Source organism: Artemia sp. Qi Xiang Cuo, chromosome 12, assembly GCF_049724085.1.
Source record: "Artemia sp. Qi Xiang Cuo chromosome 12, ASM4972408v1, whole genome shotgun sequence".
In the NCBI taxonomy this organism is placed as follows: domain Eukaryota; kingdom Metazoa; phylum Arthropoda; class Branchiopoda; order Anostraca; family Artemiidae; genus Artemia; species Artemia sp. Qi Xiang Cuo.
The window spans coordinates 33,480,461-33,495,938 of record NC_142805.1 but is presented as its reverse complement, the minus strand read 5'-3'; the positions used below and the strand labels follow the sequence as shown (position 1 = coordinate 33,495,938).

The window sequence follows — 15,478 nt, the reverse complement described above, 5'->3', positions numbered from 1 at the left end:
ATGGTTTCAGATTTAGATACTCTATCAGGAAATGGTATGGTCAATACATGGTTCAGTTACTTCAAAACTGGATGTTTAACAATGGATATTCTAAGGAGAAAATCTTACATAGAAATGGACAATGGCACAACTACCAATCTAACTAAAAATTTTGCTAGTGGGGACAGGGGAATGGGATTATCACGGTTAATTTGGTTTGATGAAAATCTTTTAGCAGTTGATGATCTAACAGGAATTATGTACATCATAGATGAAAAAAGGCTTATCCTTGGGTAATTTTATTAGATGGACATGGTAAAGTCTCAGGAAATGGGTTTAAAGGGGAATGAGCTATTCAGTCTCTGTCCTGTTAAGACATATTTATTCTTTAAAAGGATTAAATCCCATTTTTTGAACAACTGTGAATTAAAAGGATTATATACGGACTTAATTAGAGACTAAACTCCATTTTATCCTAAACCCCAAGAATGACTAGGAGAGTATGTCCCGTATGTCGCTGCAGGGCAACTTTAAACTGTTTGATATGCAATGACTGTGGATCTTACTTCTACAAACAATGTGCTGGAATTGAATGTCTCCAATGGACTAAAAGTTGTCTGTAGCTAGATCCTTTTGTGAAGAAGAGTAGTTTAAACAAGGATGGTCCAAAAAAGGTAAATACTTTTGCTAATACTTGTTCCAGTCAACTCCCACCTCTCCCATTTACTCCCACTCGTAGTCTATTGTGCAATGACCAGACGAACATTGTGATGGAAATTCGATCATCTCTTCTAGTTCCATACCTTCCAAGTAATAATGACCATCTCGAAGCCAACAAATCTAATGCCTCCTGCCAGACTGAAACTACTACTTGTGGCAATTGTTGTTCTAATCCTCTATCGGACTTATCACCTCTTTCCCTTACAGCAATGAGAGATAATTTAGAATGAATAAGCAAGGAAATATCTGCCATCATAGACCTTAGGTCGCGTCTAAATGAAATCCCTCCAAAGTCGTCTGATGTTAATGAGGATCAAATCAGGAAATTATCATTAACAAATACCACCCAGATAAATATGCAATTGTTTCCTGTAACAAAGAGGTGATGAAACAAACTTGTATTATTCAAAGTTCAGTTACCTTGGGGATTACTAAGTTAAGAGTTCATCTGACCAGTAAACTTTAAGCTGAATACTAATGAATGTAAACTGAAGGTTAAGTCAATTAAGATAAGTGGTCATGAACTGACTAAAAGTAAGAGTGTATGCGAATTCTTCTGGAATGATATTTGCAAAAAAGGAAAAAAATGTAAATATCTACATGTTTGCAAGAGTTTTAATGTTGGGGGTGAGTGTAAAGACTATGACTGCCAACTATTACACCAGAAAGTTTGTTTTAAGTTTGGAAGTGGTCGTTGTTTTGGTTGTGACCAGATTCATTTGAATCATGGCTATGGCGCATTCAAAAAACTTTTTAATAATACCAGAAAGAGTTATCATCAACTGTCAAACTCTCTTGTGTTATTATCACTATGAATATTGAGCAGACAAAAATCGAAGTTTGCCACACCAGCCCACTGTTTCCACCAGCCCTCAATAGCGACAGGAATCCGAATTATCAACAGCATCAAATAAACCCATTCAGGAGACATCTATGTTAAATTCCAGCTACTTCTCATTTAAATTACCAAATCAGTCCATCTCCTCAGTCCCGTTATTCACATCAAATGTACCTAAGAACTTACAACAAGTCTACAATAACAACTCAAGAAACCCTGGTTTAATACATTGTTCCACCTCCTACACATTTCCTAGAATCTTTCCAGAAAATGTAAGGTCACTGGTAAATAAAAAGGATAAATTTCAAATTAGTCTAGAAAAAAACTGGATAGATATCGCGTGCTTTAACAGAAACCAGACGGCAACTTAAGACTTTTGCTCCATTCAAAATTAAATTATCCATTTTAAACCGGGGTTGGACAGAAATGGTATCTCTATATCTAATGGTGGAGGGGTAGCTTTTTTTGTCGATCTAACCTTCCTAATCGGATTATTTCATTTTCTGAAATAGGGAACAACTCGAAAACCGAAGTTCTATGGCTATGGACCAAACCCAGAAACCTCCCAAAAGAAGTATCTTGCATGATTTTTTTTGTATTATTTATTACCCTCCTCGTAGTGGATTTAAGAAGGAGCTGACGGAATATCTGCAACTTTATACTGACAGAATTCGCTGCAAGCATCCTTATGCTGCAATTACATTAGGTGGTGATTTTAATGAGCTAGACCAAACGTGGCTTAGCTCTGCTCTTAGCCTTGATCAAGTGGTAAAGTCACCTACACGCGGTGATAAAACCCTTGACTTAATTCTTACCAACATTGAAGATTACTACTGTGTCCCCAAAGTGGCCCCTCTATTAGGCAAGGGACCATCTATGCATCTTTTGGACTCCTTTATCTTCCTTTCCCCCTAAGCAATTTATCAGTTACTCTTATAGACCCACTACTGACGAGAAGGTCGCCCATTTCAAATTAAAACTTCGTTTCAAATCTTGGGCCAATATTCTATATCTTACCAACGGTAATAAAATGGCTTCTAGGTTTTCAGCGGAACTTTTCCATTTATATTGTCACACCTTTCCAGTGAAAAATGTTACTCGCAAATCTAACTGCAAACCGTGGATAAATAAAAAAAATTTGTACCTAATAAATTAACGAGATAAACTCTGTAAGGAAGGATTTTTCCAAGAATATCGAAAACTTAGAAACGTCGTTGTGATCGAAATCCGTAAAGCAATAAAGGAGCATGGTGCTCACCGACTCAATATGTTATTGTATTCGGATACTACGAAATTCCCCAAAAGTGCCCAATATCTCATGGGAAAGGTGTCTTCAAAGTTTTTCTTACTGGACAGTAATCGTGACCCAGTGGGTGAGGATGTCACAAAAGATCATTTTGCTTCAATTTGTAAAATTCACCCGCCACTCCAGCATATGCCGGCCAACAGTGCAGTGAGTGACATTCCTGTGATTGAAATTCATCAGACTCAACTTAAACTCGAAACTCTTGATACAAATAAGTCAGAATGCCCAGGTGATATCCCTACCAAATTGATTGTGGAATGTGCCCAGTATTTAAGTGTACCTCTAACTGCTATTTTTAACCAATGTTTTGTAGATGGTGTGTTTTAAATGAGCTATTATATCTCCTATACCAAAAACCAAGACCCCAAAAGTTCCCTCTGACTTAAGACCAATATCAAAAACCCCCATTTTCTCTAAAATCTTTGAAAGTTTTATTTACCATTTCCTTTTTGACGATATTCATGATAAAATCAACCCAAATCAGTTTGGTTTTAGGCCAAATCATAGCAACACGCATTACTTAATTTATATACTTGACACTATTTTAAAACATCTTGAGTTAAATAGTTCCTACGTTGAGGCTGTTTTTGCTGATATCAGCAAAACCTTCGACAATTGGGATCATCGGACAGTTATAGATAATGCAAGGGCTTTATGTGCAAGAGATTTTGTTTTACGTATGTTAGATAGCTTTTTGTCTGGCCGTGAGCAATGTGTAGTCCTCCCTAACGGGGATTCATCAGGTTTATCCTCGATTTCCTGTGGAGCACCTCAAGGGACTAAGTTAGGTCCTTTAGCATTTTTAATAGTTTTTAATAATGTTTTACTAAATTTTGACAACTCTTTTAAATTTGTGGATGATTTGACATTACTGAACCTTTGTCAAACATCTAATACTTTGAATGTTAGACTCGATTCACTAATTAACAATTTAAGGAATGATCTTGACAATGTCAAACTCAACTTCAGCATACCCAAAAGCAGTTTCAGGCTATTTTCTTTTTTTAAAAATATGCCCCCTATCAATAATTACCTGTGCATACCAAATCTAAATGCTGTTGAACTGCCGGGTGCGGAGTTTGACAACAATCTAAAATGTAATTCCCGCATTTACCAACTATTTCAGTTAAGTAATTTTCTGTTCAAATCTTTTTCCCTTCTCAAACGGTTCTCCATATCAATCCAAAACCTTAAAATAATTTATTGTTCTTATATAAGACCCTGTCTGGAATATGCTTACCCTGTCTGGAACCCAGGGTTGACCAAAGACCAATGTTATAAAATTGAACGTATTCAAAAAACGGCAATAAAAATTATTCTGGGGACGGCCAATACTACATATGATGTAGGTTTGACTAGACTTGAATTTATTACATTTAAATCACGACGTCACATCCTTACCATGAACTTTGGTCTCAAGTGCCTTAATTCTGATTATCATCGATGTTTTCTCCCTCCCTTTAAAGAAAATCCCCCAACCCTTCCTAATACAAGACTCAATGGTCGTAGAGCTCCAAACATCCATCTGGACCTGCATCCCCAAATGTTGACCATAAGCTACAAAAATTCTTTTGTCCCCTATTTTGTTACCCATGTTAATAATTTATGTAACTTTTGTTTTATGTTATCCCCTGACATCTGTTTTATTATTGATTCAATTTTTTGTTTTATGTTTATAACATTTGCCATAACATTTGTTTTGTTATGGTAATTCTGACGTGCTTATGCTAGCTTTTGTGCTATTTTAGCCAATAAATCATATTCTATTCTTCTATTCTATTCTAAAAGATGGTCTCTTATATGTTGGACGTAGTGGAAAAGTGTGGACGAACGCACAAGGAGAGGTATTAAACAGCTACTGTCAGTGGGTTAAAACAATATCTCCCAAAGGACTAGTTCGACACTATGATTGGACAGAACTACAAACTTTTAGCTAAGGCTGTCAACACTGAGCACCCTGGCTGTTTAGTGCATGAAGCATGTGCATGGATTAACACACACCAAAAATGGGTATTCTTACCCAGAAGATGGAGTAATTTACCTTACAATGAAAGGGATGATGAAAGTAGAGGAACAAATTTTGCGTGTCGGCAAAATTAATCCAAGTCATTGATTTTCTAGTTTAAAATTTATTCCCGGTTCCAATGATGATTGGATTGTAGCACTTAAGTTCAGACTATTTTTGTTGCTACTAGGGCCATGTTTGTCTTTTACTCGATTGCAACTACCGCTGCAACCACGATAAAGAATACACTTGACTTGAAACTTGACATTAATACTGAATCAAGTATTAGAAAACTACAGTTATAACGAGAGAGTACATAATAGAGATCTTAAACAAATTTTTATTCAGATTTGCACGAACTACACTTTCAGTAACAAAATAGTATAGTTACAATATAACAAAGATAATTATTATAATACAACAGAAGGAAACAAAATTCGGCCTTCTCCAGAACGAAGTTACTCGAGAGTAAGAATTAACTAGCCAAATACTCCTTAAAATAAAACAAAAAAAAAATTAATCATTTACAATTATGGTACTTACTATTTTTCTAACTTTTCAATGATTTCTAGATGCATAGTAAAGAGATGATTCTCTAAGAATGCCATCAATACATCTCTCCAAAATCAAAATCCATTAAATCTAAGAGTAAAGAAATAGACTTGAGACAGCTTTTAAACTCCTAGGCGAGCACACTGTTAGAATTTTTTTTTTTTTGGGGGGGGGGGCATAAAATTGTCAAAACTTACGGAAGTTATGGGAACTTTAGTGTAAGAAAGCTTTTGGGAGAACCAGGCCCAACGCCCCCCCCCCCTGCATTCTTGTCAACTACTTGGGCAAGTAGGAAACTATAGTAAATATTATATTTTTTAGCCGAAACGAGTCCAAAAGGAGGCACGCAACAAATCTCAAAACAGCAATTGGTGTAGCAAGTCCAGCTAGAGTGACAAAAAACGTGAAAATATACATTCTTTGTTTGATTTGGACGATAGAATACCAAACTGATAAAACAGGGTTAACCAGCAGTGACAAACGTCTTTGTAATAAAAAGAAACGGAAAAATACTAGGATTACACAGAGAAGGAAAGAAACGAACAATTACACAATGTATTACTAAATCGCAATAAAATTCAGGCGCTCGAGTCGTTCTGAGCCCAACGTATTTGATTTAGTTTTACCTTATAATGTCTTAAACAATAGAATCCAACTCTACACTAAAATATACTCATGTATATTTTCCATCCTTGAAATTTAAACAAAAGCCAAATCCTGAAGATTTTTTCACCAAAAAATAAAATTATTTTCCACTTTTCTCGATTGTAAATGATCAGGCATCTACATCTTTAATGGCCAAAATATAGCACCCATCTTCCTATTTCCAGCCACATAATATTAACACCTAAGTTTCGAACCATTCAGGGATATTTCTGTTCCATTTTGTCACGACCTTGAAAGTGTCTTTTCCCTTAAAACTGTTTTACCGGTTTCTGTTTATTCATTCCATGGACACCGGATGGGGTGGTTTACAAGGTAATGATCCCCCTGGGAAACCAGACGCCAATAATATAATGAATTAAAAAAGGAAAAGAGAAATATCCCCTACTTAAATCTCGATAAAGACGAGGCTCCTCATAGTATTTGCCCTCTTTCCCCTCTGAGGAACTTCCAGGCAGTGCTCGTGATTCATTCCCGAGGATACAGCTAGATAGCATTTTTGCCGTTGTGTGCCAGAGTCGGGCAAACCTGTTGCAGATGATAAAAATGTAACTTGTGTGTCAAATATAACTGAATTGTTTTAACATACCGCTTTTAGGTCACGATACTTTAAGTACACACTATTCCCCAAAACCTTTTTTTAGGATTTTTAATTTTAGCCAAATTTAATTTTTGAAATAGAAAATACAACTGAGTCATTTTAACATACCGTTTTTAGGTCACAATACTTTAAGTACACACTATTCCCCAAAACCCTGTTTTTTAGAATTTTTAATGTTAGCCATATTTGATTTTTGAAAGAGAAAATACAACTGAATCATTTTAACATACCATTTTTAGGTCACAATACCTAGTATATACTATTCCCTAAAACCCTGTTTTTTAGAATCTTTAATTTTAGCCATATTTAATTGTTGAAAGAGAAAATACAACTCAATCATTTTAACATACCGTTTTTAGGTCACAATACTTCAAGCATACACTATTTCCTAAAACGCGATTTTTTAGAATTTGAAATTGTTGAAAAAGCTTACAACCTGCATCATCAATAAAAATAAAACAAATTAATAGCTTTGCAACATAAATATCTTTGAATTCTACATTTAAGCAAAATATGACAACAACTATATTTTTTCTCAAAATAAAAAATAACCCAGGAAATATCAAATTTGTTCAGTAGGAGAATTAAAATTAAGTTTTATCAAAGAAAAATTTTGTGGATTTCTGAAAAAGCATTATTTATAATTTATTTGTCCATATTTTTATTTATATGTATTACGCATACTCGTTTTTATATAGTATGCACCATACAGTGCTTGGAAAAGTGTGAGAGTTGTGCACTAAATGAGAACAGTTTATAGGAACTGCAAACCTGAGAATATTATTCTCATTTTCTTTTTCATATCTTCTTTTATTGGCTTCTTGTTTTCCAAGACGACCACTGCCCTCTGACCCCCACCGCTCCTACTAGCGTCCATGGTAAAATAAAACAGTTTTAAGGAAAAAGACGCTATAAAGGTGATGACCAACTAAACAGAGGCGTCACTGAACGGTTCAAACCTGGGGACTCAGCATCGCGCCATGTTTTTGAATGTATAGGAAGAGCGTGTAGATTAGTAGGATAGGTCTTAATTTTTTTTTCTACTTTAGACTCCAAAAATTTCATTCTAGTTATAGCCATTTAATTAAGAAAAAGAAAAAAATTGCAAAGCGCCAGGTCTTAAAAAGCAATCTCTATAAACTTTCGAATTAAATTTGTAGGTTTCTGGTTCTTTTCATTTGTTCTGGACAAGTATTACATGCTACTGACGAAGATACCACACGTCTCAGATGAGGAACAATTAAAATCTGGCGTGGTTTAAATTTTAAAACATATTTTTTTTTTCATATTCGCAAAAACCAGAAGCTCGACAATAGCAAAGAGTAGGAGCTTCTTGACACATAGGAAAAAAAAGTAAGCAGAAAATAATACAATCTTTACTAACAAAAAAAAATTTTTGGCATGGGTTTACGAAATGCTATACCTTCTTTAGGTTAGTCTTTGGTTTTGACGGTAAAAATCCATTGCTACTTCATTAGCTGTACCCAAAAGAGTTAAAGAAACTACAAATCGACAGTGAACAGTCTCACAAGCTCCATGAAATCTAATACAGAAATCACTACATGGGGACTAAACACCAATTCAAAACAAACAATTATTCCTCCTTTAAAGCAGTGCATTAAGTCAATAGAAAATAGAAATATTTGACAGTATCTTGATAAGTACTATAAGAGAGATTCAGTAAGCAGGTGTAGAGGCTACAGTAGCAGTCGTAACAATTCTTTCTCCTTGAGCTACTCTTCCGGCTCGCCAATCAACAAACTTCATATATGCATCAAGGCCATATAAAAGGCAAGAACAGAATCCAAAAAACTAAAAAAAAAAAAAATTACAGTTGAACTGGCATTAAAAAAAGATATAATCTTATGGCATCTAATTAATACCGAATGTCAGCAAATGAGGAGTTTTGGAATTAGTTTGATCCAAACCCGCTAGCCAGAGGTTCTGCTAGCATCTAGAACTAGATTCATACCAAGGGCGGTTCAGGTGGGGGAGGGGGGATTTCCCTGCCCCCAAAAAATTTCTTACGTTTAGAAAAAAAAACATAAATATACTTTTTAACTTATTTTCTTCATCAATTTATCTTTATGCTTATTCTAAAAAAAATCATTGTTGAGAATAATTATAATGAAGTGCTTTAATGAGATGAAGAAGAAATTAACATTTTTGACTTGATCTTAAATCCCGTATTAGACAGCTTTTGACATCTGCGTACGGAGGCTTACCCCATCATGGTTGCAGCAATAGCTGAAACTTAGTAAAGAGCGAGCTACGGCCCATAGTAACCGAATGTCTAATGTCTTTTTAGACTGTCTAGCGAAAAAAATTGCCATTTATAGCTGATTCAGGAATGGTAGCTATTATTTTGATTAGTCTTAATAGTAGAATGTTATTTTGAAAACAAATTTGCAGGAGTTTATTTGGTGCCTGAAACCACCCGAAAACAGTGCCGGAGCAAAACAAAATACACCATTAGAATTAGACCCCGGCGCCACACCGGCGCATCAACCGAACGCCGCCAATGAGAGGCATGGTTGACCGCCACCGAAGTGTCGCAACGCCACCGGCGTGCCACCTTCTGCGCGCCGCCACCGGCAGAGGCGGCGGCGTTCGGCTTACTTTGAATTAATTTTGCAGCAATTCTTTATTGCGTCAACCGCAAAGTCGGACCATTTCTTTTCTCGTGTGGTTATGTTTTTTAAATTTTCCTGATTAGAAATCAAGCAGGGCTTGCACTATCCCTGAATTTTCGGGGATTTTTCCGGAAACATAAGTGTCACCCCGAAAAAACATTTGGTTCCCGGAATCCCCGAAAATCACCCAATCACGGTGCCACCCCTAGTGATTTATCACTAGTGACTATCCCTGCCAAATATTACTTTGTATACCATAATTCTTTACTACTCTTTTGTTCGTTAATTTTCGTCTCTTGTATTACTTTGCATAAGTCAGGTGTCCCTTTCCAAAAACTAACACACAAGTATTTGTCCAACAAGAGAGTCATACTTACTCCCACCATTTACCCGTGCCATTTAAACATTTTTGCCTCTCAATTACTGGAACTATCTGTCTTGTTTTTTTTTTCTACAATTAGCCATGTCTTGATGCCTACTGCAAAATACTTCAAAATTCTTCAATTTTACTCAATTTTCAATTCAAAATCGACGGAGCTCGTAGAAAGGGAGTGAAAATCATTTAAATAACTAATATTTTATCAACCAAATGGAACTTTCTTTTTTTCACGAGTAAACCCTAAGAAGTGATAATTAAACGATTTCCAAAATGTTTTTTTTACTATGCTGATTTGTAGTTTAAAGCTGTAGCTTCAAATTGTGCAGAATGAAAATATTTGTTTATTTAGTTTTTCGTTATTCCAATACACAAGTTACTTTCTGAGCAGACCACTTCTATAAATCAAAGGTTGGGAAGAAGACTCACTCATTAAGGATTCTTGGAGCAGTTAATAAATTTATTAGGAGCAATCAATGACCAATTTTCGAAAACAAAAGTGAAAGGTGCACTCTTTGGGGTTGAGAACGAGCATACAAAAATGTTCATACTAATGACGTAACTACACTGCGCCAATACCCCAGAAAACATCAGTTTGGTTCTTGCAGGCACAAATAGTATACAAAATGTGTGCATTGTAATAGGACAATCTTTTCGAGACGACGAAGAAAGAACTAGTCTAGCTAGTATTATTTCAATAAGTCCGATAAAAATAGTAAAATAAAACTGATAAAATAAACTGGCAATCTCTTGAAAAGAAAAAAGCAATGAAACTCACCGCTGCTGCAGCAAACCAGTTACTGGCTTTACCATAGGAGGCGCAGGCACAACTAGCCGAAAAAAAGAAAAAACTCCAAACAGCACAGTAGATGAACTCCTATTTTTAAAAAAGGTCATGAATAATACATAAAACCATAGAAGCGAAAAGAGTACTCAATATTTAGACTAAATGTAATTATATACGCAAAGAAACAGAATTAGCGATAAAGAAATACAGGATAAACTATTTTAGACAAAAAAAAACCTGAGCTCTTCCACTGTATGCCTGTCTTCAAAGTTTCAGCTATTGATGAAGTGGTACCGAAAAATTTTCCCAATTCTAATCTCGATTCAATTCAATCCAATTTCAATTCAATTTAACTTCATATTTCGATTTTAGACCTTGAAAAATTCCGATTCTCCCATTGTTGTTCATCGTAATTCAATGGTTTTTGAATTACTTCAAACCTTTTTTACCTTTTTTAATTCAATGGTGAGCTTTTTGAATGTTTGGCCTCAATGCGCAAAACAGCTTCCCTAGAAATGCTAGTGAACAGTATCACTAGGTAGCTTTTCAGCTTGATGGCCTTAGTTTTAATCAGTTCTTTTCTTCTTCTTTTCCCCTAAGAAGAAAGAGTAATTGTGCAATCACTGTTTCATTAGTAGAACAATCAGGAACAGACTTGCTGCAGTTATCATTTGATTTAATTAGAAGAAATTCAGTTACAAAGAGATAAAAGCCTAAGGCCGTTCGATAACAAGGATCATTCTATCTCGTCCATTATAAACTTATTTAGTGTAGTGTGCCCAAAGTATTCAAAATTGATTGACTGGTCTTGCCATAGCTTGTATAGCTTTGATAAGAGATTTGAACAAACGACAGAAAACTACAAGTCGACACCTTCTTTCCTGGATATCTTAGAAAAAACATTTAACTTCTACCATTTCGTGACGGAGATAGAGATATTCAGATTGAATGAAACTTACATCGTGAGAAAGCATACCTTTTTTATTGAACGGAGCAAAATTTTCTTTTAAAGTTCAAGAAATGGCAGCCCCTAAAAATATTCTAGTATACCTGCTTGGAAAACATTAAAAATCAGCTAAAAAGAACTATCATTGAATAATTTGACAGTTTTGAAAGTTTCCTGCTGTGCTAAATGTCTTGATTCAAATCTTTGCGGATACGAAATATACATTATTTATGCTATACGTATATTGATTAGACAGCGATTTATTTAACAATTAGTAAGAGATTATAAGTTTCCTTTGTTTCAAACTAGCCTCTCGTTAGCTTTTCGGACTATTTACACGCTTAAGAATCCCTGTCAATCTTTACCATCAGAGCTTCGGAGGCTCCGTGTGGTGGTGGAAAAGTTAGCTAATGGGCCATTTGTCTTTGCAACTCTCAGCCGACACTGCAACTCGCAAATGACACTTATGGTTTCAAACGTCCTTAATGAAAGAGTATTAGTACAAGTACAAAGAGCTTACCTCAGCCTTTTAAAATCGAAGTGTATTATGGTATACACAATATTTGCGATTTTGAGTTAGATAGACCATTTATAGGGTTCAAAATATAAGTTAAGTTAAGCCCACAAAAGTTTTGGTCTCTTATTTCCCAAATACATAATGGCTCTCAAATATAAGCTAAATTGCTCCCTTTTTGCTATAATAGTGCGAACATCCTATAGATTATGAGACGAACTTGCAATAAAAATGTGAATCTTTTAGGTATAGCAAAGAATAACAAGACCTCTGGTGCCAAAATCACCATCTATCAAGCATTAAAGTGCATGTAAAATTTGGTTTAATCTTACTTTGAAAAAAAAAAGGTTAGAATGGCTAGATCGCGTTTTATGGGTGAAGAAGTATAGGTTACCCGGAAGTGTGCTTTTGGCAATCAGGTTGGGCCTAACTAAAAACCAGATCGTTCTCAAGTGGAATGCAACTACTACTAACAACTCACCGCAGTACCAAGCCACCTGAGGCCAACAAAACTACGCATCCCGATCTATCCAAAGCCTCCCTCTTTACACCCTCTCAGTAAGTTCCTATTTCCCTTAAATCTTTCCTTAAGACATCCTCCCATTCCAACCGAGGGCAACCTGCATTCCGTTAAGTCCTAGACGGTTGGCCGAAAAGGGCAATTTTTGGCAATCTGTCATCCTTCATCCGTAAAACGTGTGCTAACCATCTCAACCTTTCTCTCATTATAGCCCTAGAAAGCGAGATTGAACCACACTTTTCGTACGGCCTACTATTTGAAATATGGTATGTCAGTAGAGTACCCAAAACAATCCGTAGGCAATTTTTCTGGAAAACATCTAGCAAATCTTCCTCTCTTTTTCGGAGCGCCCATGCTTCAGAGCCATATTTGACCACTGTCGCCACTGCAGCTTCCAATATTCTAATCTTGGTTCGCAGACTTATCTTCTTATTCTTCCAAACTTTTTTTCAACTGTAAAAAAAAACACCTGGGCCTTGGCTATTCTACTTTTAAAATCTTCACTGCACTCACCGTCTTCACTTATAATACTGGCAAGGTAAGTGAAGCTGTCCGCTTGATCCATCTTTTCGTTACCCAACGTCACCTATTCATCTTCACTTATGAATCACATCTTCAATTATTAGAATAGATTTCAAGTAAGTAGAAATTTGATCGAGGAAGTGGAGCTCTGAACTGAGTAGATATGGAGGAGGAACGTACACAGCTACATTGGCCTCAATCGGATTGGTGTTGCAATAAGTTGTCAATATTACTATTGACAGCTAATTACAACACCGAGTGTGTTGCAAAACACAGTGTTTTGTTTTTTTCAAGAAACACTTTCATTCAAATGTGTAATGGAAATGGACAATTTGGAAAGATAGTATTTTTTTTACGAGGTGGTGAGGACAGAACTTTTGAATAGGCCTAGGTGTAAAAATGTTCATGAGAAATCTTGGTTGTCCGAAATCAAGTGATGTTACACAGCACGACCCAGTTTGTGTCCCAAGAAGTTTCGTTTTTTTTTCTATGCATTGAATTCACAGATGTAACCTACATTTTCTGTTACTCAAAGTTCGTATGCAATAACCTTTATAGTTTTACTTTTTGCAAAATTTGGTTGTTTTTGGTTTTCCAAAAGAATCCTGTTTTTGTTTATGGAGGTCATCATAATGCAAGTTTTTATGATCGACTGACAAAATTGGTTCATAATCTTCGTCCTAGCACAAAATAATTAGTAAGTTTTTTTTCTGTTTAATATACAAGGAATCCTACAAAATAAATAAATAAATATCATTAGGAATTCGTAAGCGAAAGAAAGTCTTATTTTTTATTTTAGCATACGCATTTGAACATGGCAAACCTCTAAACGACTGTCTCAAAACCTAAAACGCCGAGATTTTGCAAAAACTTGAAGCTATAGAAACTATCAAGCAAGGCCGTACCCAGGGTTTTTCTTCGGAGGGGGTTTTACTCAAAGATTTTTTTTTTGGGTGGGGGGGGGGTACGCAAAACAAACCTCAAAAAAGCATACAAAATTTGTTTATAGCCATTTTTGTTAAGTTTTTATGAGTTAAACAACTATTTCGGGGCAGGGGGGGGTCAAACCCCCTCTGGGTACGGCCTTGCTATCAAGTAGAAGCTGTGTGAGTTTTTAACAGCATACTTCACATTGACACATCCTGACATTTTGGCCAGATTAGCGTCTGAAACAGTTATTTTTATTGGTATCTTCCAAATCCGCTTTTAATAAGATATTATGCTCATGGAAGTGTCAGCAACATTCTATAAAGCTTACCACAAGTAGCCAAGGGATGAAATGAAACTTCTCGATCAGATGAAGACAGTAAAACAGGAGCAGCGTTCCAGTTGTAAAGAAACCAGCCCAGGCACAGAATGACATCCAAGTAGCATTGGAATGGTAATGAAAATCAGAGCTGCTAACACAAATGAAGGCAATAATGTTTATGACCTGACAAAATATAAAAAAAATTAAACTAAATTTTTATGGATGCTCATTTTTGCACTAAATTTTAATCATCTAAAAATACAAAATATTCAAAAACACATTAAAAAATAATAAAGAAAAAAACTCATTCCAGAAGGCTTGTAGCACCATTTCTGAACCTTCAATCTATAAGAGCTAAGGGCTTTTAAACCACCAACAACGGCTCAACAGCTCAAGAGCTTAAAAGAAGGAAGCATAGTAAGTGCACCAGCCCAGTAAAAATACTACGAAAACGTTCAACATAGGTTTCTCTTACTTTTAACAGAGCCAGCATACAGATTTTCATAGGAACATGATCAAAAACCAGAGTACAATCAATAGGCTAGCCTATTTTTTAACTTGATGGTGTGATTATTTAACTTGATTATTATTTAACATTATTTAACTTGATGTTGTGATTGTAGTGTTCCAAAAAGACCTCCTTAAGGCTTGGACAATTAAAAAGCAACACAGCAAGTTTGCCTAGGTCGAATTGAAGACTAACATCATCATTAGTTTTTTTCATGGAAAAGGGAAGTACATTGAATGAAGAACACAAATGAAACAGATTCAACAAGTCTTCTTCAAAACCAAAAAGATAAACATTCTACATGCTTCAAAATCGGACTAGTTACAACGAAAGCTGGACGTTATTAATACTACTATTACGCACGTTCAGAGACGTTATTCCGCCTTATTTAGTTCCCTAATATACAGGCATTTCAGCACCCACCATATCCTCATCTCCATCCATATAAAGGTTAAGATCACTTTGCATATTGTGCAAGAATCCAACAATAGAATGAGAAAGCCCTTCTTTACATGGTTACTTCACCCCTCCAATAGCCTACTTAATATCATAGTGGTAAAAATCCCCCAATCTTCAATAAAATCATGAACTAATCCCCCACTAAAACACCTCCAACGTGCATATTGGTTCATTACAGTATTAGGCTATGTGTAATAACATAAAAATATGTTGGTATAGCGTTTCATCACTAAAAGCCAGGTGCACACCCTAACCTAAATGTTATCAGAACCTAACCTAATATACTTTTTTCAACTTTTT

At 35.5% G+C, this 15,478-nt stretch overlaps 1 protein-coding gene and 1 pseudogene across 1 annotated transcript in view; one reads left to right on the top strand and one right to left on the bottom strand.

The window, feature by feature from the left end:
- On the top strand, positions 1 to 4,780 carry LOC148946041 (soluble calcium-activated nucleotidase 1-like; annotated as a pseudogene).
- A 388-nt stretch (positions 4,781 to 5,168) lies between these two features.
- LOC148946039 (plasmolipin-like) overlaps positions 5,169 to 15,478 on the bottom strand; it is a 30,251-nt gene continuing 19,941 nt past the window's right edge. Inside the window, exons 3-5 of the mRNA XM_089097989.1 lie at positions 14,221 to 14,394; positions 10,452 to 10,550; positions 5,169 to 8,476 (exon numbers count right to left, since the gene is read on the bottom strand). Coding sequence (XP_088954115.1) covers positions 8,342 to 8,476; positions 10,452 to 10,550; positions 14,221 to 14,394 — 408 coding nt within the window. The 3' untranslated portion in view covers positions 5,169 to 8,341. The remainder of the gene's footprint in view (positions 8,477 to 10,451; positions 10,551 to 14,220; positions 14,395 to 15,478) is intronic.